General features: G+C 43.4%; 1 protein-coding gene across 8 annotated transcripts in view; it reads left to right on the plus strand.

Annotated features, from left to right (window-relative positions):
* The window catches only part of USP6NL (USP6 N-terminal like), a 132,196-nt gene that overhangs the window by 99,311 nt on the left and 6,616 nt on the right, over positions 1-26,269 (plus strand). For all 8 annotated transcript variants that reach the window (XM_053404568.1, XM_053404565.1, XM_053404570.1 and 5 more), the window contains 8 exons: positions 771-878; positions 3,719-3,828; positions 6,256-6,304; positions 7,944-8,064; positions 9,580-9,674; positions 14,629-14,694; positions 14,811-14,910; positions 16,013-16,165. In XM_053404568.1, coding sequence (XP_053260543.1) covers positions 771-878; positions 3,719-3,828; positions 6,256-6,304; positions 7,944-8,064; positions 9,580-9,674; positions 14,629-14,694; positions 14,811-14,910; positions 16,013-16,165 — 802 coding nt within the window. The remainder of the gene's footprint in view (positions 1-770; positions 879-3,718; positions 3,829-6,255; positions 6,305-7,943; positions 8,065-9,579; positions 9,675-14,628; positions 14,695-14,810; positions 14,911-16,012; positions 16,166-26,269) is intronic.

Raw genomic sequence — 26,269 nt, forward strand, 5'->3', positions numbered from 1 at the left:
GCAGTCTACATGCAAATCTAGTCTCCACTTTCTACACTTTAAAGAGGGGCTCCCAAACTGTGGTCCACCAGTGTCCGTGGCTTAAGACAGGAGAGGACACCTGTGTCAAATTAATCTGGCGTGGTGCATATATGGCTGTTTTTTTCAACCCTGGCATCATGTCCTGTATTTCTATTGCCACGTTTTGCACCATTGTCTTGGGAGACATCACACTGGTAGTTCAACTCGGTTTCATTTTGCCGCTGGCCATAACAATAGTAGCTGGTAAGTTATAAGTAGTGGTGACAGGTGACATACTGTGATGAATGGTGGTGATCAAGGCTCCGGTTTGACCATATATGTATATGTGACCCTATTGATTCTCTCCCCCCGAAAATTGCTGTGTACACAAATAAAAGAAGTTTCGGTTTTTTAAGGAGCAAAATCAGTGGTCTTGTATGAGTGCTCAAACTGCAGCCAAAAAGGTCTGTTAGGGAGCACATCTGATTCTGTGAACCCACATGGCAGAGCAACTAATTCCCTTATAATTCCTCACATAACCCCTTCCTCCTTTTTTCACATGGTTTTCAGTGTATGGCACACCTACTGAATCAACAAAGAGAGAATATCATTGAAACTGTCATGCGCGTACAAACAAACACAGGCCACTTCTGTCTAAATTAATCATACCATTTACTTTGTTTCCAGGCTATAGGTCTTGGTATAGTTACCACGGCAAATCTTTTCTGGTTTACTCCTGCTTGATGTTGCTTATTTGTTTATTTACACAGTTTCATAGGAGAATATATAAAGGAATTCCACTGCAGCTGAGAGGTGAAGTCTGGTCTTTGTTGCTTGATGTCCCTAAAATGAAAGAAGAAATGAAAGACTATTATAATGTGAGTTTCTAAAAAATCAGAAATATTGTATTGTGCCCAAGTATTTGAAAATTAGACCGCAAAGTGCTTCAGTGTTCCATGATATGACTAATACAACAAATTGTATTATTATTATTTAATTAAAATCTACTTTAGAAAGGACTAACTGCTTTCATAAAGATTGTTCCTATCCGTTTCATACCTCCAACTTTACTATCAGGTAGAATGATAACCTGTGTATAGCCTTCATGATGCCCTTTGCCTCAAAGGAGAAAAGGTTGATCAGCTTTTAATGAAAGCATTCATTGTGGAAGAAGTCAGTGACTAATTTCCATGGTTCAGGCACCGGTTTCTATATCCTTGTTTGTTGAATATGCGTCAGCGTTCAGGTTCCTTATTAGAAGCAAATATTTGAGTTCTCTGAAAATGTAGAATCCACACAGAGAACAATGGCTTGCAAATACTCTTGATTAGCACACTTAAAATGCCCGCTGCTCATGTCGCCCTTTAGATGGAACGGTTCAAAAGTTGAGAGGCATCTTTCTCGAAAGTCCTGATTAAATCCTATTAATAGGAACCTAACTACGTCCAGTTGTTTTCCAGGAAATGTCCCCACTTCTCAGCCTGCAACTGCACTACTCATAAACAGGATAGTCTTGTTCCTAGAAGCCATTGGGAGCTTTCTCTTTAGCAAGCTGTTTAACCCTTTCTGCCTCTGCTGTTTCCTCCCATGCTAAAGCATGCACACCCACTCCACTCTCTGAAGCTGGAAACAGACGTGATGCAGCAGAGCTATGATCAGGGCTCCTCTACCACCACGCTGCCAACTTTTAAGAAAAATGGGGGGTGGGTATTGGCAAGTTCTGCCCAAGCTGATTCCAATCTAAGTCCTACTCTGATTCCCACTGCTCTTTGCCCTCCTTGAGGGAAAATGCAGAGGTGTTTCAGATGCTTGAATCTACCCCCCACCCAACGCAGCAGACCTAATACCATCTTTGGGGAATGGGATTCTTTTTTTATATTGGAAAAATAGAATAGGGAAAGGGTGGAACTCCTCTTCCTCCTAATGCCAGTGATCCATTACGCCCATCAGAAGGAGACCCTTTTGTGGTTGCTTTAAAGTAAAAACAAAGAATATCACCACCACACAAAAGCCTTTGGTGCATAGGAGGTGCGTTGGTTTTTTCCTCAAAGCCCACCACCGATCCATCTAGCTCAGTGTCATCTGCACTGCTGGCAATAGCTTTCCAGACAGGGGTCTTTACTAGCTACCTGCAGATGCTGGGAATTGAACCTGTGCATGTAGCCAGTATGCAATGGCCGCTTCCCTAAACCCAGTGCTTCCCCCCCCCAAAAAAAAATTTTAAAAAAAATTAGGGGTATTCTCATTTTCCTACTCATATTGAAATACTGCCTCTCAATAAGACCAAACTTAGATTCACAAAATGTTTAGGTGTATGCGTACCCCTGCGTACCCCCCCCCCCAGAAAAAAGCACTGCCTAAACCTAATCAGAGACCTCGTGTTATACCTGCTTGGGCTCCATGTCCTTGACTGGAAGCAAGCTTTTGTAAGAAAAAAAGACCTTGTATATAAACTCCAGTTTCATTTCCCTAATACCCTGAAAGCCTTTCTGACAAGCTTCTGCCAGCTTTTAAGTCATATGTGCTTGGCTGACATGCTCCATACGGAAAAAGGTGTATACTGGATGGGAGAATGGGCTGTACCACTTTAGATTAGATTGGGGACAGGAGATGTCACATATTGGAGTGTCCTCCCTTATGTTTAAAGCAAACAGACACAGCCTTCCTGCAAACAGCAGTCCAACCTAGTAGGTAGCAGGTTAGAAGAGACTTTGTTTTTCTCAGCCCTGATTTTATTTGAAGCTAGCATTTTAAAAAAGGCATTTTTTTACATCCTGAAATGGCACAATCCACTCTTACTTTCTTAGGAGTCTACTATCTCCAGTCTTGCCAACCTGGTATCCTCCTACTGAAGGTTGTAGTGCAAAACATCTAGAGCTCGTCACATTGGTGAAGGGGTACTATCTCCTTCTGCTTCATGTGTGAGATCTCTGAGCCAGCCAAGCCTTTAGTGTAATATGAATATATGACATAGATGTATAAATCCAGATTCAGGCTATAATCTAGTCACAGTTAAATCTTTCCAACTGAAATTGGTTGAACTTAAAAGTACTTAAAGCATTTGCTTAACTTTCCCATTTAAATCAATTGGCCTCAGAAGTATTTTGTCCGGATCCTGCCCTTGCTTCTTAGTTATGGGTCATGATTGTCATCCTGTGTTCAGTTCATTGTTGCTTGTTAAGATCCAGTGGAACTATTCATCAAGATTCAGAAGAATTTGAAATGGCCTACAACTAATCTTAACGAAGATTACAAGTTAACTACAGAAAAAAACCAAATAAAAAGGGTTTAAGAGAACCGGGCCTATCTTCAAAGGTTACAGATGCCATCTAGTGATGTGTGCAGGAAAAGAAAGAAAAAAGGCCACCAGGACATGAAAAACTCAAGTGTCTACATTTAAAGGAAAGGCTTGTGCAATTTATTTATTTTTTAAATCTTAAAACTGTTGAGAGGGAAATGGACCATTGCTGAAAGTCTTAGAATTCTTTAGGTATGAATTAATAACAGATCTACTGTTAGGGAAATATAATAATGAAGCTTTAGTTGACTTCAAATGTAGGGTTGGGTATGCAGGTGTGCAGGTGAACTATTGAAAGAGAACTGGTTTGCATTCCTATGTAGAAATTCTCCCAGCTGCATGCCCAGTCTAGAACATATGCATGAACTGTGAGGTTGCGATACATACACTTGCTGATTATTTTCTCCTTCCTCCCACAAGACCTTAAAAACCCAAGCAAGAGGTACCTCGCCAGATATCAGGCAGATTGACCTTGATGTAAATCGGACATACCGGGATCATATCATGTTTAGAGACCGATATGGAGTTAAGTAAGTAAAGCTAAAATCTGCTTTTCTTATGTATTGCAGACCTTCAGAACACCTCCCCAAGATCTGGCATTTTGAAAAGCCTTCCTTTGCCATTATTGATTTGTGGAAACAGTGGCCACATTTGGACATTGTGCTAAACCAGGCGTGCTTCCCCTCTTCTCCCCAACCCTTCTTCCCAGGCAGGAACAGGAGGAATTGGAAAGCTTTTGTTTTCCCTTTATTGCAGCCGTCGGCAAACTGGTGTCTCCCCCCTACCCCATTTTTGGACTACAACTCCCATCAGCCCCAGCCAACAAGTCCTGACTGCAGCTGATGGGAGTTGTAGTCAAAAGCCTCTGGAGGGCGCCATGTTGGCCAGGGCTGCTTTACAGTGTACAACATTAAGAACACATTTTATGGAGCACAATAATAAAAACATAATAAAAAGCACAAATGATAGCATAATAAAATAATAATCAAAACAACAGTCTCTCTCTCGCCTCCCCCCAAGTTTTAACAGGCCATAGATTATTAAATGGCCAAAGGCCTGGGTAAAGAGGAATGTTTTTGCTTGATGCCTGATGGCCTGTAACGATGGCAAGCCTCTCTGGGGAGAGCATTCCATAGACTGGGAACCACCACAGAAAAGGCCTGTTCTTTTGTTGCCACCCTTGAGGGGATGAAGGACATAGAGGAAGGCCTCAGATGACAAGTGCAGGATCTGGGTCAGTTTGTATGGGGAGAGGTGGTCCTTAAGGTATTGAGTTCCTGAGCCATGTAAAGTGTTACCGGTCAACATCAGCACTTTGAATTGGGCCCGGAAACTAATTGGCATCTATGACCAAACTAGGGATTTTGATTCATTACTAACTATGGTTAGTTTTCAGCAAATCAGCTTCATTACTCATTGTTTTAGGTTAATATGGGTTTCATGTGACATCTGAGGGAAGGGCCATTGAGATGGGCTGTGAAAGCGGTCTTCCGTGTTAAATGTATGGAAATCCTATCCAGCTGTCTGAATCTCCAAGCACCCTCTACTGTTTGTCTATTATTCATAAAAAACATTTTTATACCATGTGGTTGTGCACCTGGAAGTAAAATTGTAAGAGCATCATCTGGAGAGAGACTGGAAGCTTTTAAAATAAGGACGCTTTAAGAGAAGCAAGAAAGAACCTATGTTGCTAAAGCATTTCCCCAGATTTAATACATAAAGAAGCTTGTGCATATGGGAGTGAAATGCCTCATGTAAGCTTGATCACAGAAGAAGAAGAGTTTGGATTTGATATCCCGCTTTATCACTACCCAAAGGAGTCTCAAAGCGGCTAACATTCTCCTTTCACTTCCTCCCCCACAACAAACACTCTGTGAGGTGAGTGGGGCTGAGAGACTTCAGAGAAGTGTGACTAGCCCAAGGTCACCCAGCAGCTGCATGTGGAGGAGCGGAGACGTGAACCCGGTTCCCCAAATTACAAGACTACTGCTCTTAACCACTACACCACACTGGCTCTCTAATTACAGGAGTAATTTAATCTCTCACCGAATATGTTTTCCCTTACTAAATCCTTTTCTGCATCCCATAGGAGAACGTGATGAACATGGTTTCCTAACATAATAATATATTCTTAGTTTAATATCTGTGAAACCGGTGGTTGAAGTGTAGTGTTCCATGTATCAGTGAGGGCCCTTGAATGCTCCTTTTCATTTCAAACTTGTGAAATCAGATTTAATGAAGTATTGATTCTACCTAGTTTTGAAAATGCCAAATGCCACATCTGTATGAACCCAACAATCGGCTGGGATTGAAATGTTTCATCCCACATCCTCCTTGTTCTGCCTGACTGGAGTGCCTTTCCATGTATTCTTCGTCATCCTTCTAAAGCGGGTCTGTACTGGATGACACCCACCCCTGCCCCACTCCACCCCCCACCCCCCAGCACAACACAATTGCACACAGCAGAATTATAATCTTTTTCCTGCTGTAAGGTATGCACTTAAATTTCCTGTGCGCTACAGTCACCTTGTGTTTTAATGCAAAGCAGAAACCCAACTCCATTGTCTATAACCAGTTACCAAAGAGGAGCTCTCCTCACTGCAACATTTTGTTGCATACCTAATTGTAATAATAATTGCACAAACTCCTTCCCTTCAGCAGAAGTCCTCCATTTCTTTGGCAGCCATGGGGCTCTTTTAGAACTTTGGTTCAAATTAGGCTTGACATAAAATGGGGTTGTTGGAGGACTGGCTTGTTAGCCTTCGGATGTTTACAAATGTATTAAAGTGTGCAAGAATTTTACAAATATATATCATTTTACAAAGGTTACATAAATGTACAAAATGTGCTTCTTAAGTCCTGAAGGTGGTGAAGTTTTATATCATGATTCATTAAGTATTTCATTAGTGTGCACAAAAAATGAGTTATAAAATTTACTTTTTGTCTTTTCTCTCTAGACAACAAGCTTTATTCCATGTTTTAGCTGCATATTCTGTGTATAATACGGTAAGTCACATAGTATGTGGGTGCATATTGATCTAAATTCATATACACACAGTTACAACGCTTATTCTTGATATACTGCATAGGTAATTTTATCTATCTATCATCTATCTATCATCTATCTATCTATCTATCTATCTATCTATCTGATCTAGTAAGCTACGATGTGCACAGGTTGTGTGCATCTGTGAACAACAAGTTAATAGCTTCCAAACAAGTGAAATTTTATCCATGGTTGGGTTTCTAAATCCTTGCTTGCATGGAAAACACTAACCAGTGTTTCTAGCTCACATGTAACAGGAAGCTGTGGTTAGCTGTGTCTTCCTGGTCTGTTTTGCTACTCACACAAACAGAGAAAGTGATGCAGCTGTAAATGGATTGTGTGTGATTGCACACAGCTCATTTGTATCCTGGCTCATTAAGCGAATATTTGGTTGTATGAACATTACCACTGTAACCATAGCCACGGAAGCAGAATTTCTAAAGGGGAAGATGAAAAACTGAGGTTGTTGGATTGTAGTCAACGTGCTGCCTGCAAGTTGTGACTCAAAGAAGGTGCTACCAAAACTTTTGTTGCTGTAGTAATTTCTTTTCTTTTTTCTTTTTGTCTAAAACCATGGAGATCAGAAACAAGCTTACAAGATCAGTAATAAAATATTGTATTTTATTAAGAGCAGCCAGTGTTAACAGAGCAGAAGGAGCCAGTGAATCTGGTGTCAATGAAGAGGGTTTTTTTTGCCTTGTTCCTTTGTTCTTTACGAAAGTGTAAAGCATCCCTTTCCACCTTTGGGGTTTTGTTTTCAAATTCCAGGGGAGTAATCTTTGCAGCAAAGCCAACTAACACTCTGATGGTGCCATAAAGCCCAACAGGTTTATTGTAGCATAACCTTTAATGAGGTCATCCACTTTATGTGCTGCTGAAAACCTGTTGGTCTCTGAGCGGCCACAGAATTCTTAGTTTGCAAATTGCGACACACACTTCACCTCTGGGATAGGGTAGGGTAAAAATCTAAACAAGGAGATAGGTTATTTTTCAGGTTACACGGAACTGGAATTCTTGCTCATGCTGGGTGAACATTTTCTAAAGGAGGGTAGGGAGGAAAGGTGAATTAGAGAGTTTGTGGCCTAAGCATCTCCTTGAAATACAAGCTTTCTGTGTGCAATGACTAGATTTGAATACAATAGCATTCTACCATGCAAGCCTCCAATTAAAATCTAAAGGGATTCATGAGAGAACTAGCCCAAAGTGTTGCAAGGGCTAGGTTGAACTGCAGATCTGGAATGTCCCTTCAATGGTTGACCATGCCTCTTGCTTGCCTGGACAAAGGGTGAAGAAGGGCACGTGAATGTGTGGGTGTAGAAACCTCTGCCTTTTGCATGGTTGCATCCATTACTCTGCATCTGACCCACTGGCCTGTGGCTCCAGGAAGATGGTCCACAACAGAATGAGGCCCTCAGCAACACCACCACTTGTTCTGCCACACTTTTCAAGTGACCCACAGGGCTTCAGTTATTCCATCCCTAACAGCTTCCTATTCACGCCACAAGAATCAAATTGACTATGTAATTTGTGGCGTGTTTTTATTGGGTTTTGTCGCTGTTTGCAAATTCCTAAACGCTTGTCTACCTTTTCTCCTCCTAGGAAGTTGGATATTGTCAGGGAATGAGCCACATCACAGCTTTACTTCTTATGTACATGAATGAAGAAGATGCCTTCTGGGCCCTGGTGAAACTCTTCTCAGGACCCAAGCATGCAATGCATGGTATGTCACCCAAATCTTGCTTCAAAGCACTGATTAATTCTCATCTGATTTTTCAATTATTATTATGAAGTCTGGACTGGATTTGTAGTACGGCAAGCTGGGCCTTTTGGCTATTAATGTGCTCAAAATACTTAGAAAATGTGTTGTTTTTTAACCAAGACTTTTTCTGCAGTCTATGATAGGTCTCTTAAAATGCTCTTTTGAGGTCATTTGTGATGATGTGCAGGGACTGTAACCCTGCACATGACCTGCTTTCTGTGGGCATGGAGCTGGCTGCACAGAAAGTTTTACCCTCATTTGAATCTATTATTGCAGCTGGAAATTGGGAGTGGAATTAAATTTCCAGCGTCCGCATACTCAGAGCAGGAATTTACCCTGTGGAGCAGCATTCTTCCCCGGCCATTTTCAACCTGGGGCAAGCAGTTTTTGCATTTAGGATAAAGGGCATGGTGATGCTTTAAACATGATTATGGGAAAGCAGCATATAAATAAATTTAATAGTCAGTAACATAAGATCGTGGCAATCTCAAATGCTCAGCAACTCTTAATTCAGTCTCTCGCTCATTGTTGGCAACGTTGAGTTGTGTTTACTTGCACCATCTGGCCACGGTGTGAACAAGACGTGCCTCCAACAAATCAGTCCTTGGATGGGAGAACCATGACCTTCTAGATATTAGGATACAACTGCTATCAGCCCTAGTCACCATGGCCAATGATCTGGGATGATGAGAGTTTATTACAATGTCGTCTGGGGACCAAAAGTTCCCCATTCTTAGTCTGTCTCCTTCTTAATCGGATTGGTTCACACCTTGTACTTATTTGCCTGCTGTGTGCAGCTATTCAAGCTCAACAACTATGGCTCCCTAAAAAAAGCTCTCTGGTGAAGTCTCCTCCCCCAAAAAGTCAACAACTTTGGTCAATCCAATGGGTAGATCACTGCCAGTTTATTTATAGTGGGAGTAGATCACAGTCTCTTGGAAGTTGGACACCCCGAAGTACAGCATCAGACCATGGTTTGATATTACAGGAACAGACCCAGGCTTACGTGTTCTTCCACCCCTAGCTGGCATGGTTTTACCCAACAGCAAACGATGGTTTGCTGCAAACTGCAGTTGGGAGCTTCTAACGTTTATATATAAACGTTATATACATCAGGGGGGAAAGGAGTGCATCAGTCCAGGTTTGTAATGCCAAATCACACTTTTGGTGTTGCTTCTCAAAGCCCCTGTGCAAAGTCTGCTGCCTTTTCTGTATGCCTTACCAGCTTTCAGGCATCTGATGAATTGGGCTCTTGGTCATCTATGGTTACGTCACAATGAGTAAATTAATCTTTAATACGCCACGAGACATTGCATTCTATTTTAATGTTTAAGTGATTTCCGCCCCCATCGGAATTATTTCACCGCAACACTTAAACCTGTGAACATGTTTTTTTTTTTGGTGGGAATTTGTTAGTGTTCAACATGTTTTTATTCTCTCTTATTCTCTCTTCCTCTCACCACCCCAACTTTTTAGGTTTTTATATTCCGGGTTTTCCCAAGCTGTTGAGATTTCAAGAGCATCATGAGAAAATAATGAAGAAATTTTTGTCTAAGCTTAAGCAGCATTTTGTAAGTAAATGCCATCAGAATATGCAGTACATAAAGGGCAACCCATCAGCAAAAGGTCCAATATGATATTTAATTCTTCCCTGCCTGCTTATGCTGGTGTGTAGGGAATTTATGGAACTACTTTATGCCAAATCAGGTCATTGTTCTGTTGCTGTTTTCTGTATCTACTTTGCTGAACAGTGGTTCTGTCACAGACAGAGATCTTTCCCAGTCCTGCCACTGAAAGCCAGTTTAACCTGAAATACTTTTAAAGTGATACAAGGGATTGAACTTGGAAATGTCTCCATGCGAAACATGGGCAGGGGTTGTGCAAAGATCTGGGGCAGTTGTGCTGTGGTATGATTCTAACTAAGCCTGTAATGATATGTAGATTATAAATATTTTAGGTCGGTTAATTCTGCATAAGCAATATGTGATAATAGTATATAGTCCTGAAAAGCAGGGGGGGGGGCGCTTCTAAAGCCAGGGATGGGGAAACAAACCCCCAACATCTCTATTCACTAGCCATAGTTGGGGTCCATACGGTTGGCATCTTTGTGAAAATCCGGACACAGAAGTAGTTGAGCTTTTTTTCGCAAACACACACAAAAAGAAGTTTTCAAGCTAATTTTAAGGAATATTGCCAAAAATGATGCTGCCAACATGGGCTGCCATACACCCGGATTTTCCCAGACATTTTTGTGATTTCTGCCATGGCATTGCTTTCGACTGCAGTATTCCAGCTATGGCAACCTTTGGACCCATCAATATCTGTAGAGCCACACAAAAAATTCCCCTCTCCTGTCCTATGCTTTTTAATGGGAAAGTACAGCAAGGATAGGAAGTTTAGAGTACTCCATGGAATCCCATATCTCCCCTCCCATGCCAAGGGGATTCCCACCCTCACACTCTTTCCATTTCAGAGCTATCACTAGTAAGTTTTACATCTGCACCAATGTTACCTCTATAATCCTAGCTCTTGTCAAACCACTGTTTGCAGTCCATCTTAGAAGCAGGCTTTCAAGTTCCAGTTTGGCCCAACTATGCTTAGCACTAACATCAATACAGTGGTACCTCTGGATGTGAACAGGATCTGTTCCGGAGCCCCGTTCACATCCTGAAGTGAACGCAACGCATGTGTGCGCGGGTTGCAATTCGCCGCTTCTGTGCATGCGTGTGGTGTCATTTTGAGCATCTGCACATGCGGGAGCGGTGAAACCCAGAAGTAACACACTCCGCAACCCGAAAACTCTCATCTTGTAGCATATTCAACCCAAGGTATGACTGTAATGCTAACCAGAGTATGCTCAAAAACTAAAAGGGGCGTGGGAAACTGAATGTCTTCATAAAGGGGTATATTTGTAATGAAATTTGCAATGGTTGCTCTCACTATCTCCTAGCGCTGGTTAGGAGATTGAGCAGTGCTACATCTGAACCTCACAATATTTCCCCCAAGAAACCTATGGGGTTTTTGACTTTTTTTATTTTTTTATTTTCAAAACATTTCATTGAGACATCCCAAGCATCTGCATTCAAAATTCTCAGAAAGATACAGGAAGGGAAACTTGATAATGCCATAGCTATTCATCTGACTTTATGAACCCAACATATAAACAAGTTTTTTAAAAAGGGAAATATACATATACAAAGAATCATAGAATTGTAGAGTTGGAAGTTAGAAGAAGAAGAGGAAGAAGAGTTTGGATTTGATATCCCGCCTTTCACTCCCCTTCAGGAGTCTCAAAGTGGCTAACATTCTCCTTTCCCTTTCTCCCCCACAACAAACACTCTGTGAGGTGAGTGGGGCTGAGAGACTTCAGAGAAGTGTGACTGGCCCAAGGTCACCCAGCAGCTGCAGGTGGAGGAGCGGAGACGCGAACCCGGTTCCCCAGATTATGAGACTACCGCTCTTAACCATTACACCACACTGGTTCTCCAGGCATCATCTAGTCCAACCTCCAGTCCAACCTGGAGGTACCTCCAGGCATCATCTAGTTCAACCCCTGCAATGCAGGAATCTCAGCTAAAGCATCCATGACAGATGGTCATCGAACAGTAACCAGTAATCTTCTGTAGCTTGATCAGGATGAATATAGCACTTTTATGCATTAACAGGTGTTAAAAATCAAATTGGTTGTAGTATTTCCACATCTATAGATAGATGATAGATAGATAGATAGATAGATAGATAGATAGATAGATAGATAGATAAAGGTAAAGGGCCAGTCTTGCCAGACTCTGGGGTTGTGCGCCCATCTCACTCAAGAGGCCGGGGGCCAGCGCTGTCCGGAGACACTTCCGGGTCATGTGGCCAGCGTGACATCGCTGCTCTGGCGAGCCAGAGCCGCACACGGAAACGCCGTTTACCTTCCCGCTAGAAAGCGGTCCCTATTTATCTACTTGCACCCGGGGGTGCTTTCGAACTGCTAGGTTGGCAGGCGCTGGGACCAAGCAACGGGAGCGCACCCCGCCGCGGGGATTCGAACCGCCGACCTTTCAATCAGCAAGCCCTAGGCGCTGAGGCTTTTACCCACAGCGCCACCCGCGTCCCCTGATAGATAGATAGATATATTATTATTTCAGTGCAGAGAAAGGAAGAGATGTAATGGTGAACCAGGTTTAAGGATACAACCCTTGAGTAACTGGATGTGCCCTTTATATGAAGGTCTCTACTTCTGTGCACATTCACGCACGAAGTACTTTTTATTTCAGTGAAGACTCACTATATTTCCAAATGCATAAAAGCTTCCAGCCTTTCATATATTTTTTTGTCCATTTTGCTGGAAGCTTATGAAACATGAAGCATATTCCTGCTAGGAAGTATAGTACATTTAGTTTCTTTTTCAGGGTGTTTGATATTAACTCTCTGATCAGATCTAAAATTGCTAGAGACAGGATCAACAGTAGCCTTAGGTTGTGGACTTGAGCACATTTATAAGAAAAGAAAGTTCCTGCTGAATGCAGACGGACTTCATTCCTAGTCTTTAATCTTTGATATCTGCAGCAAATGTTCTAAACGTAGTGAGTCACCTCATGTATGCCATATTGGTTTTCCAAAATCTGTTCATGGGTAAGGGAGAGTTTTAAAAAGGATTATTTAAATCTACTGGCTGGTGAAAACCGAAATCACTTTCATGCTTACCTATAGGCTGTAAATTGTGGTTTTAATTTTCACAGCAGAGTTCATACGGAGTTTGGACTGTAGGTCGTTGCTGCTTATTGCTTTAATTTTGGAGGAGTTTGCCTTCCAGGGGAGGAAACATCAAGTGCATCTTGCCTTGAGTCAGTAGGCTTCCTCGTCTGGGTGTCTGAAGGTTCAGGGAGGCTACTTCTAATAAATGAAAGTAAACAGCAAGCTGCTAAAGCTGTAAAGCGAGGGAGGCACAACCACTTTTTTAAAATTTGGAGAGTCAAAAGTTGGGTGTGTTTATGTAGATAATTCTTAACAGCTCCTTAAGTCTCTCTGTCAGGCTAAGAAATCCCAGTGGAGCCTCTTTTATTGTTGGGATGCTACGGTGAAGGGACACTTATTTGTAGAGCTGTTCTATAGAGACAGAGCCACGTACCAAATCCTTGTAGGGCAGAGTTACTGCCTCCTCCATGGTGTCTGCTACTTCCTCCCACTGCACCTTATTCCCAGGCTAGTGTGCTGTTCCATTCATGCTTCTCAGTGTCCCGTGCAGTTAGATCACACAGCTGCCACTTCCGCCTCTGCCCATTCAATCTCAGCAGGAAGAGGGGTTGGCAAGGGCAAGCCTCTGTTGCACCCTGCTGCGTTCGAGCACACTGGGCTTTCTGACCAGCTTCAAGCAATTTCCACAGCTTCCCAAGAGCTGCACTTACAAACAGCAGCAAAAACCCACCCTGCAGACGCACAACATACAAACCCAACTTTCAAACCATAATTTCTAAGTCCTGTTAATGAGATCTGCAGTTGGCACACACCCCTTGGCTCAGCTTTCTCAGACCCACCAAAAGTTTTGGACTATATCTCCTATCAACCCCAACTGGCATAGCCAGTGGTAGGGGGTTGATGGGAGTTGTAGTTCAAAACATATGGGATGCACCAGGCTGCTCTGAATAGACTATGGCCAAGAATGACAGGGTCTGGGAAAGAGGAATTGGCCCTAGAGAATGAAGGGAGTTATGTCCCAGGGCTTGGTTCCTGGTTTGCCATAGTGTGGGGGGTAGGAAACTACTTGCTATGCTGCCTCTGCATGAAAGAGGCATTCTGTACATGCTCAGGTATGCTGTATTCCTTCATCCCTTTCTTTAGAGGAGAAGCATGGCCAAAATTGGTGAACTGGATCAAACTTTTCATAGAGGGGTATGGCCACAAGAGGTTTTCTCTCCTTATGCCAGGTGGATCAGGCTTTGTGCCTAAATGACTGCTTATATGCAACCCTGAAGCTTCAGAGTAAGGCAGTCTCCCCCTATGGAATCATATTCCAGAAAGTGGGGCATTGCAGTAAGTAGAGAATGCCTAGGCACACATTTTAACTGTGCCACAGGAACCTTTCTTCTAAGCTCTCCCCAGCAAACCAAAGTGATCGTACAGGGAGAAGTATTTTTAAAAGTACACATGACCCAAACCCTTCATTCTTCACAATCACCCTCTTCAATGTTTAACCTCTTTGGATTTCTTTTGTCCACGGAGGGGAAGACAGAATGCATAGGAAAGCAGTCAGGTTTCAGGCTGAAGATACTTTGGCCATTTCACTTTGGGTTTGCAGTCCAGGAGTTCATGCTGTCTTAGTTGCCAATGTTTATGCTGTGTGCTTAGCAAGGAAAATCTGTTTTTGTATGTGCTTTCTTTTTCTTTTAATTATTATAGGGGTGTTTTTTTTAATCACCTTGTTTGTAGGGAATATTTTTTAATGGGCTGAAATATAAATTCAATAACACTAACCACTTGGCCACTTTGCGTGATGCTGTGTTCGTATCTGAAGTTCATAAAACTGCTTCTTCTTGGCAGGACTCCCAGGAAGTCAACACTACGTTTTACACAATGAAATGGTTTTTCCAGTGTTTCCTTGACCGTGTGAGTGCCCTTTGTTTGATGCCTTCCCCACCCCAATCATCCCAAGCACACATTTTTACGGCAAATCTGGATTTCTGTTATTTTTCTGATGCCTCCCATGGCTTCTCTCATTGCAGACTCCCTTTACGTTAACCCTCAGGATCTGGGATATCTACATACTTGAAGGAGAACGGGTTCTCACTGCGATGTCTTATACCATTTTGAAACTGCACAGAAGTAAGATCTCTGTCCTGGCTTTAAACTCTTTAACTCGCCATATGGCATGGACAGGCACTTGTGAATAAAATGAATAAATTAAAAACCAAACATTTTTCTCAGTTGGGTATTTCTCAGTACTATTTATTATTATTATTATTATATTTCTTATATTTGTTCATCACTTTATCTTGCCCAGGCAACCCACAGTAACTTACAACCTACCAAGCCATTGATGTTCTCTCCCTGCCCAGCACTTCTGGGGAGAGAGATGCTTGTGGATGCTTATTTCACACTGTCTCCAAAGCCACCACAGCTTCACTGTTGGGAAGATTCTAATAACTATAAATACGTTGCAAAAGATGTGGCTACAATATGCACAATAAATCTGGTGGCACGGGTATACTTCCCAGCCAACAGGAATATAGACGCTGGTCAGAAGGGCTCTACTCAAAAGTACAATTTCCTGAGGAGATTAAATCACAGCAACGAGCGGAGTCTTTTTGGTGACAGCCCCAAGGCTTTGAAATGAGCATTCTCTGTAGGTCCTTTGCTGGGCCTCCTTGTTGGCTTTAGGAGACTCTGTGAAGCCCACCTTTTAAAGCAAGCTTCTTTATGGTGCTTCTTGTGGCTATGATGGCAATGTTTCAGTTACGTTGAGTGTTCGTTGATATGCTGCCGTTTTAGCGGGGTTATTTTTGTCAGACGTTTCTGCAACCTGTTTCAGTCTCTGAGAGAGGCAGGACTGAAATGGTTTAAATAAATGGAGGGGCTAACAGGAAAGCATAAGGGCACAGTGCTCACTCCCAACAAGGACGCCACTTTCCATGGCTACTTCTATGCTTCTGCCTCCCTCTTGATTTTCAGTACTCTGTGATCTGCCCCCATTTCTGTCTGCACGTACCACCTGTGCTTGTTGTTAGAGAGAGCAATGTTAGGGGATCGGCTTGATATATGGCAGCCTTATGTTTCTGTAAAGTTCTAGAATTACACTAGGTGCTTGTTTAATTAATAGATATGAATTGACAGAGAGAGAGAGATTTCTGTTTCAATAGAGAGAGCAAATATGGCTACATTTTAGTCTACTCTCTGATGTCGTACTCTTCTCCCCCTCCCAACCTAGAACACCTGATGAAATTGCAAATGGAAGAACTCGTGCAATTTCTTCAGGAGACCCTCGCCAAAGATTTCTTCTTTGAAGATGACTTCGTAATAGATCAGCTCCAGAGTTCCATGGCGGAGCTGAAACGAGCAAAGTTGGACCTGCCAGCAGCAGGTGAGTAACTCAAGACACAGCTGCTGCTGCTTTGGAAGCAAGCAGCCCGTTTTAGTTGGTTTGTGGGTCCACCCAGCTTTTGTCACTCTGCCCGGCCAAAACACCACCTTGAATGGAGCTGCGTAACTATGGCACGGTGCAGGAAATTCACAATTTGGTATCCTGTTCCTGGAAATCCTGATCATTTCCCCAAAAGGTACGCCCACTTCTATCATGCTCCTAATCTGGAAGTGTAACAAAAGCCCCTGCAAGGAGCAGGTAACATTGTTCTCCTGATGCACAGTTATGCCCACAGCAGGAAGTTGGCCAAGTACTGCACATCCTGAAGGCAGTGCCTGACCAGGGTTAGGAGATCAGTGTTTGGATGAACAGATGCATTTTGCAAGCAATCCATTCTGCAGAAAGGTACATGTGGGCCAGGCTCATTGTCCCATCCTGGAGAGCACAGGAGGTAAACTTGCAGCCTTTTAGTTAGCAGGAAGGCAACATCGTTAAAATGCTGGTCTTGTGTTCATGCCTTAGCATGCGGCGCCGGAAAACAATTTTCGCCTCTGAGTGTGAACAACGATCAGAGATGCTCTTTTCTAGACCTATCAATCATTGCAGAAAGAGGGGAGGGCTGGGAGGGAGGTTTCCTGGACTGTTTGCCCCCCCTCCCCACACCCAGCATTCATAAGAATGTCTGTGCTGTTTAATGGATAAGTGGGTTTTTGTGAGCTGAGAAAGGAAATTGAATTTTACCTTCCACTATTGAGAGGGTCCTTCAGGATTTCTGCCAGTTTAGTGTAACATGAGAGAGTGAGCAGAAAAGTCAGGCACTAGCTCTTCCTTGGGAAGATGGGGAGGAGATCGTAGAGGATGTCTGTTGTAACTGTCAGGCTTTTAATGTTCTTAACATTTCAGGGGTTGGACTAGAGGACCCTCGGGCTCCCTTCCAATTCCACAATTCTATCAACATTGCTATGGGCTGCTCTGTTTTCAGCCTCTTTCCTAAGTATTCCTAACACTCCAGATTTATTTCAGTCAGAGTTAAGTATTTATTCTTCCAGTGAAAATTTGACTACAATCCCAAGATCTCTTTCCAAAGTAATTAGTCAATTCACCCTCTGTGTGTGTGGTGTCCTCAAAGCTGCGCATCATTTTAGGCATGTCCCAGTTTTGAACCTTATGTGACCCATTTTTAAAAAACCTCTTTTTCTATTCTGAAAGTTCTCTATTTGTCCCTACTTCAATTTCTTTTGCCTTATTTTCTCTCTGCTAGGCCAATAGTAGCCTGGACAGGAAGTGGGGGAGGAGTGGAAACTGACAGCACTGGACCAGAGGCTTTGAATGTGGAGTTATTTCAGGCACTACTGAAAATATTGAATATTATAATTTATTCCTGTTGCAAACTGAGGCCTGTAAGAAATTTGGGGTGGGGAGGAGAAACTTGACCTGTTTTCCACCCCTCAACTTCGCCTTCCTCCCCACACTTATGAGATGGTTGAATGCAGGTGCTGCCCAAGGCACCTATGGAGTGCTGGCTTCCATGGAGGAAAATTGGTGTTTGGGGCTCCTCCCCTTCCTGCCAAGCCCAGCCCTGCTCATCATCTTGGGAGACTGGGGCTCAGTCAGTCTCCAGCTCACAGTCTCCAGCAGCAGGCATTGGCTAGAGAAGAGGAATGCGGAGGAAGTTCTGGTCCCAGCAGCTGAAGGATAGCACTAACATTGTGCTGCTCCCTGCTTCCAAGGACATTCCCCCAAGGCATGAAGGATTCTGATTCTCCATTATTTTTCTGTGGATATAATGGTGACTCTTCTATTGATAGACACCCATACTGTCTCTCCCCCCCCCCCCACTTTGGGCCTCAGGGATGGATGCCCATGCACGGGCATTCCACTTGGGGCCGCCGGGGGGGGGGGCGTATTTCTTCAACCCCCAAATGGGGATTTTCTTTGTGCCTAAGTACCCACAAGATACGTCTTGAAAATCTGTCAGATTTGTTTTCAGTTCTTGTTTAGCTAAGAAAATGGATGCCTCATTTGTTCTTCATCTGAATTTCATCAGCCCTTGAGTTTTATCTCCCCACTCCGTGTTCAATTCTTGTTTTTCTAATCACTATCTCCAGGCGATGCTATCTGTCACCAACCTCGCTCTCAGCGTCTTCTAGACATTACCTCACTCTTGCATGCCTCGTCTGTCTCTAGTTCTGCAAATGTGCAGGGGGCAGGCAGCTTCCTCCCCAGGCAAGCACAGGGTTGATCCTGTCTCATGTGAGCTCAATGAAGGGCACTGGCTGCCAGCTAAGGCTTCCTTTTGCACCTCCACATCAAGGTCAGCCAGTTTGGGAGGGAGAATAACAGGGCCACATCAATACAGACAAGCAGCACCAAAACTGAGAGAGGCATAAGGAATTATTGGGGCAAGGTCCCCTTTTGGCTTTGGAATAAATCATTTCACTCTGCCTTGCTTCCAAAGTAGACCCACAATGTCCAGATATAACCCTTGGTTATTTCATTCCCACCATGGACAGATTGCAGTGTCTAGGGCATGACATTGCAAGTTGAAATGAAAGCTGCCTTGTAGGACTTGGAAGCTGAGATGGAAGGGGTGTTTGCCCCGAGTGATATGTATCCGAATTCCTTACAGGGTATTGAATGGAGAGGTGAAAAGGAGGTTCCGGATTTGGATCCTGGGGCTTATTCTTGTTTGCTTGGCAGGAGAAGAGACAACACTCAGGTTCTTTTCTGCATGTGACCTTGAGCCAGCTGCTCTTTCATTCTCTCTCAGCCCAGTCCACTTCACAGAGTTGTTCTGATGATAAAATGTCGGGGTGGGAGAAAACCCTGTGAGCTTCCCTGAGTTGTTAGGAGGAGGGGTGGGATAAAAATGAAGTCAAATGAGTACAAAAAGGCTAGGGCAGCGAGAACTAAGGAGGGATGGAAACTCCCTTCTGACCAGCTGGGAGACTTAGTGAGATAAACCTTTCCCGGAATTTAAATATAAACTCCTGGATTTTCTACAGAAAGCTTGTAGGGAAAAGGTAGAAAACATGAAGTACTACTTATAGTACCAATCATGAGAACTCCAAAGTTTTCATTACTATGAGTTATCAGGAGAGCCTCTGGCTCACATCATCTCTGACAATGGGCACTTGCTGGCTGGAGCTGTTGGAAGTTAATTGCTAGGCCAGCAAGATGTGGTGGGTTAAAGGTTCCTCCTCTGTGCTCTAGTGCTCAGGGTGGCATGGATTGTTTGATGCATGTCATCCTCACAACATCCCTGTTATGCAGGTTGTGCTAGGAGTGGAATATGCACCTTCAACTTAATCCTTTTAGGCTGCAGTGAACACTTTGGGACTTACTCCCAGAGTAAAGATAAAAAGGCTTGTGCTTTAAGATTACAACTGGTGAGGAATGCCATCTTCTGCTTCTTACGTGTGCCCTAAGCTGCAGTTGCCTTATGCCACCAAGTCAGACCATAGACCCATCTAGCTCAGTATTGTTTGCACTGACTGGCAGCAGCTCTCCATGGTTTCTCTCAGCTCTAACTGGAGATGCCAGTAATTGAACCGCGGACCTCCTGCATTTGCAAAGCAGATCCTCTACTACTTCCCTTTCCCTGTAATAATGAAATAGTTCTTGGCAGCTTGCAATTCTAGCCATACTGTTAATTTAGGTCCCTCCCATATGGGAACATCCGAGCACTAATTAGGCTTAGTGGAATTCTCCATCTGGCAGGCCTTGTTTAGGGTGCTAAGAGCTTTCCAGAGCTGTTTGGGCAGACTTTGGTCTGTTGTCAAAGACATAACTTTTCACAGCATTGAAAACATGGCAGTCCATCTGGAAGGGAATTTGTAGTGTGCACTCTTCCCTGTTTTCTTCTAAACTCTCCTTCAGAATGAGATGGACTGGGCAATCTTAAGGTTTGTGCTGATTACCAGTTTGCTTTGGGCTTTTTCTTTCCTTCAGACATGGTCGAAAAACACTTAATTGCTCAGTCAAAGCATTTGCGTTCCAGGACCATGGCCAGATATAGTTCCTTCACACCCTATTCTACCCCAGGAAAACTGTAACACCCAGAGAAAAGGCTGTTTTCGCAAAAGGAAGATCTTCTGATGGTCCTTCATATCAAGCACAGAATGTCTTCTGTGGAGCAGATGGGGGAAGAAGAAAGGGTACAGAACTTCACAAATTGCCCGATCACAGCTTTTTCCTTCTCTCTGAAATGTATCAGGCAGTAATGGAATTGCCAGGAAGCCTTCCAGTGATTCTTCTCTCCCAGGATCCTTTTATCACATCTAGTGGGTCTCTGGTTATTTTTCACAGATCAAGGACCTCAGAAGGCTCTTTAATTTTAGCTCATCTGTGAATTTTTCACAAACTTTCTGACTCCTTCCCCAGTGCCCCCGATAAGGCTTCTGCGTTTCCTTAGAACTTAACATGCATTAAGAGCTTCTGAACAAAAAATAAAGTTGCCCGTTACACAAGTAGGCGCCATCTCCTTCAGAAAGTAGAAGCCTTGAATGGTGCTGCAGAGATATTATTTTGTTAACTGGCCATGTCGCCATTAATCCATTTTGACCCTGAAAGATGACTGGCAATCCTAACTTGTTGATGTGAGCAAAAGGTCTGTTGTGCCTCCATGTGCACCAGCCTTCCCAAGTCTGGTTACCTCCAGATATTCTGCATTACAACTCCCATCAGTCTGAGCCAGTGGGGCTGATGGGAGTTGTAGTCCTGAGTATCTGGAGGCTACCGGGTTGGGGAAAGATTGTGTGCCCATTGCCTTTCCATTAAGAAGGGGAGTTAAGTGTGCAGCCTTCTTTCAGAATGCCTGCTTGGGATATTTTTCTCCCTCTAGACAGGGTCAACAAACAGGGGCTTTGTTTGCTTATGAATCCCTATCAGCCATCTCCTCCACCATCACCACTCTGCAAACTGCAGGGCAAGTGAGAATTTGGAGGAAGTGGGGATTGTGTGTTGCCAGGTATCCTTTCCACCAGAAAGCCATATGCGCTTGCTGCTAAGTGATGCTGCTGACCTCTCTGGCAGACAGTTTACTTAATGCACGCACATGAGCAAAGGACTGGGAACTAGGGAGTTATAGGACTAACTGATACCACCACCACCACCACTACCGCTCCCTGGAGACACTTCCTGCCTTTTGTGGTCAGCTGGCCAGCCCAGCCACTTTCTGTGGGCGAGTGGAGGGCAGAGGGAGCGTTGCACACCCTCACTTTGCACGGAGCAGACAGTGTGTGGTTTATACTGCAGAAACCACTACCATGGCATGTGCCGTTGGTCACCAATTCAGATGGATTTAGAAGAGGACGGGACAAGTCTGTGGAAGTGAAGGCTGTCAGTGGCTACTGGTCACGAGGACTTTGCCATCTCCAAGATCAGAGGCAGCCCAGTGCCTCTGGGCAACATGTCAATGAGGAACAGCTGAAGCAGAGGACCATTGTGCTCATGTCCTGCTTGCTGATGTCCCACAGGCATCTGGTTGGCCACTGTGGGAAACAGGATTCAGGACCAGACAGGACTTGGGCTCTCTGAATGTTCTTATATCTCATTTAGTTCACAGCTCAGTGCTAAAACACAACAAGCATGTTGTTGTTGAAATTGTATATTTAACATTGTTAAATGTTAAAATTATATAGCTGTATGGAGCGAAAACTAACATGACCTCCATGTTTAGAATAAAATAGATCTTCCCAAGTAGCAGAAGACTGAGAAGGAAGGGAGCAACGTGGGCAGGGGAATTCCTTGTGTGAATGAGGAAAGTTCCCTGTTGCCTTACCACTGTAGCTACCTGGATGTTGGATCTTTATCTTGGGGAATATAATTGATAGGGCATAAATAAGGGTTGTAGCTCACTCATCGAGCATCTGCTTTGCATGTAGGTTCAATCCCCAGCATCTCTAGGCTTGACTGGGATTGTCCTCTGTCTGACACCCCGGAGAGCTGTTGCCAGTCAGGGTGGACACTACTGAGCTAGAGGGACGCAATGGCTAGACTCAGTGTGCAGCAGCTTCCCATGTTCCTAAATAAAAGACTGTGCATTTCTCCTTAAACTTTCTGTTTTGCGTTCTCTTTTTGTCTCTCTCCTTCAGTAGACCACATTGCTTTTTGTTCTTCACAGGAGTTTAAGAGTTTGGCTCCTAACTTTATCAGCTTCTTCTCAGTTCAGACTTCTGTTTTAGCTAATGACTTACTGATTTTTCCCTTTCTGGCATCTGTAAAAAATAATAAAGGAACAAATTGTAAAAGCATCAGTGCAGCATACTTTCTCTTCTACAGCTCCTGTGATGTCACTTTTTTGTATTTGTTTTTCCTTTTCCAGATGAATATGGAATTTTTCATTTATACGTTTGGAGGACTCACACGTATCTGTTTTATTTTTCCTTTGCACTCCACTTCATTAACCAACTAACTCTCCCGATACTTTTCCATGTTGTTGATGTTTTTTTATTCCTACTGATTTCTTGAGTGCATCTAAATGTGATGAAGTTAGAGGTTGCCATGGAATCTTGGTTTCCCCCCAGCACTTTGCCTGTCTCTGTGTGATTTGAACTATATAGTTTGAGCCATTGAATTTCTCTCCTCACGTCCTTATGGATATAAGCGGTGCCACTAACTCTGCTTGTGCCTCTTCTGAATATCCACTTAGACTTGGTAAAATCTAGCACGGCTTGAAATTGTTGTCTGCATCAGAGGACCGCGATGTGTTTGCCTGGGGCTTTTATTTCAGGAACAAGCAACCTGTTAATTTTTTTTCTGCTTTTAATTGTCTTCCTCTTAATCTAGGTAAGAGTTTCCAAAGCGAGTTTATACAGTTAGCACCTCAAACATCAGTGCAGAACTAAATTTTGTTAAGCCAATTCTTCAGTGTTCTGAAAATTGCTGGGATTGGCATGTCCCTTTATTTATCATGATGATCCAGAAATGAGAAAGGGAACTGTGGTGAAGGACAGATCTAAATGTCACCCTGAACACGTAGTTGCTTCTGAAAAATAGCTTCTGCTGCACACCTGGTTTTGCTCCTTCGCCCCACAAACCTGCTAGATCTTGTTCTGACATCATGCCACAATGTTCTGTGTTTTTGTGCTTCCCCTTCCATATCACTGTTGTGCAGTGGGAAAATGTCAGATGTCATGATGGGGAAGAACCATAACTCAGTGGTTAGAGCTTCCTCTTTGGGTCCAGGGGGGGTTCCCAGTTCAATCCCTGGCATCTCAGTAGCAAATCAGCTACTGATTTGGAAGACCACAAACCCATCAATCTTGTAACATGTTTCCCTGCAATTGCCTCCCCTTTAAGCTCTGTGAGGACTCTCAAGACATGCACATTCTGGAGCTGAAATGAGGGTCCGAAACCGGTTACTTACTGTGTGGCATTCAGTTCAGTGTAATTGGCTGTTAATGCATCTTGGGACAATTAACCTGGAAGGTTTTGCAGTTGTGATTAATTTCCACTGGGTGGTGACAAAGATCAAGAATAAGCCAGTAGCATTTCTTTTTTTTCCAAATCTCTCTACTCCCTTGTTTCCTTTAATCCTTGTCAGCATGTACTTTCACCATACCAGCTTTTAAAAACAAGATGACTTGAATAGCAGAACCAGATATTCCCCCGCGTTTTAAAGGGACACCTGTTTTTTCCTTCTGAATGACAAAACTCACAGTAGAAGTATCCTAGAATGCCATTGCTAGGAACTGAAAAAGCATTTCTTTAAGCACATGTATTTGAAGGCTTTTTAAAAACAACATCTTTGGAGTGCTGAAAGACTAACAGGTTTTCTTTTGTAAATTATTTGATATGTAGCCATGAGCGTAAAAGGCAGGCTTAGAGTGTATGTAGGAATCCTATTGCCACAAACCTTTATAAATTGTCTTGCAAAAATTGTAAGACTGGAAGCTGGAAGAATAACTAGCTGAAGTTCAGCAGGTCTGATCCAACCAAAGTTAAGCACTTAGTATCCTATTACTCTCCAGGGGAGAGTTCGGCATGTACTTAAATCTCTGCTGTTGAAGTCAGTAGAACTGGGAAGTCCTAACTGGCTGGATCATGAGCCCAACCAAGGGTACTTCCTTCATTTTGTATTCCTTCAATACTGTTTTTCTTCAAGAAGTGTCAGTGGGTATGGGAAGAGCATAACTCTGCCATTCAGACATAAGGAGACTCTGTAGAAACATCACAGATTTGCTTTATTTAAGAGAATGAAGGAAAGAAATAATCCTATTCATCTGTTAGGTTTGCCAACACCTAGGCCAGCACTGTCCAAACTGGGCAATTGTGTGCTATGAGTAACATTAGGAGAAACTTCTTGACAGTACAATTAGACATTGTCAAGCTTCTTAGCAATGGAGTCTCTTGCCAGGGAGAGCAGAGTACCTCCTTCTTTGTAGGGCTTCAACAGAGTCTGGACAGCAGCTTATTGAGGATGAGCTAACCTTAGACTGCCTGCATCAAGCAGGTGGTTGCATCAAGTGGGCCTAAGAGGCTCCCTCTGATTCTGCAGTGAAGTGGATCGCAGGACACCTAGTCTTTTTTTAAACTTTGCCCTGTGACTGTGAATATGGAAAAGGGCAGCTCTGCAAGTAATAATCACCTGGAGAAGAGCAGCTTGCAGTTGTGGGATGCCAGAGCATCTCGTTATGAGCCCTTCTATGGGTACTTAAAAGAGTCTTTTAAAATATTGCCATTGGTGATGCGAACAAGGCCTTGATTCGGTGTGCTGTGTCGCACTTTGAGACAATTACATCCTTTGTCTTGGCTCTCTTCCCCCAGCCCCTTGGGAGTGATGGTTCCAGGCACTACTTTATGACTTGCTTGCTTTGGCTGACTCCGCATGTAGCTCAGTTTAGGTTCTGTTGTCTTTTTTTCGAGGGAGGTTTTTACGATGGTGATAATGAACTTGCCTTTCCTCTTTCTTGCCAGCACCCGATATCGTGGCCTTCCTGTTCGCTACTATCCTCCAAGTGTCTCCTGGTACTTTTGCCTCTGCTTGGTTCATAGCGTTCTTGTTCTTTGTGGTTTGAGCAAAGGTTGCTTTTATTTGATTGATTGATTGATTGATTGATTGATTGATTGATTGATTGATGGGCTTGTAAAACTGTTTTGTTTCATGTGCCTGGAATAATGGGCTTATTTTACATTCAGTAAGTCTCTGTTCTTTTTAACAACAATATAATAATCCTGGTATTTCACCTGCATTTTACCTCCTCTCTCAGAGTAGTGGTAGCTGTTCCATATATATGCATGCAGGTTTGTTTCACCCGTTGTCATTGCAGCGAATGAGCCCATATGTGGAAGTGTTCTGTGTGTGCATGCAGGACTTTTGGATTGTAGCAAGCGTGGCTAACAATGTATTATAAAACAGGGTTTTAGAAACCCAATTGTCTGGTTGCCTATCATGAAGAATAGCTTCCAAGTGGCTAGATCACATTTTATCTAACCTAGTGTCTTCTAATTGCTGTTTGACTACAACTCTCTATCATCCCTGACCATAGTCCAGGCTGGCAGGGGCTGGTGGGAGTTGGAATCCCAACAACTATTGGACATCAGCCGGTTGGGGAAGGCTAGAGAAGTTTTCCAAAGTGGGAAAGGTGTCATTTCATTCTTCTGTGCTATGTGCCTAACATATAGGTAAAGGTAAAGGGGCCCCTGACCGTTAGGTCCAGTTGTGGACGACTCTGGGGTTGCGGCGCTCATCTTGCTTTATTGGCTGAGGGAGCCAGCGTACAGCGTCCGGGTCATGTGGCCGGCATGACTAAGCTGCTTCTAATGAACCAGAGCAGCTCATAGAAATGCTGTTTACCTTCCCGCTGGAGCAGTACCTATTTATCTACTTGCACTTTTGATGTGCTTTCAAACTGCTAGGTTGGCAGGCGCACGGACCAAGCACCAGGCGCTCACCCTGTCGCAGGGATTCGAACTGCTGACCTTCTGATCGGCAAGCTCTAGGCTCTGTGGTTTAACCCATAGCGCCACCTGTGTCCCTTTTGCCTAACATATACCCAACAAAAAATATGTGTTGGCAGTGAAGGTGGTGAACTTTTTCAAGTTTATTTATGTATTTTAAAAAATGTGTATGCTCCCATCTTCTAGGCAGCGTACAACACA

Source organism: Podarcis raffonei, chromosome 10, assembly GCF_027172205.1.
Source record: "Podarcis raffonei isolate rPodRaf1 chromosome 10, rPodRaf1.pri, whole genome shotgun sequence".
Taxonomy (NCBI): Eukaryota; Metazoa; Chordata; class Lepidosauria; order Squamata; family Lacertidae; genus Podarcis; species Podarcis raffonei.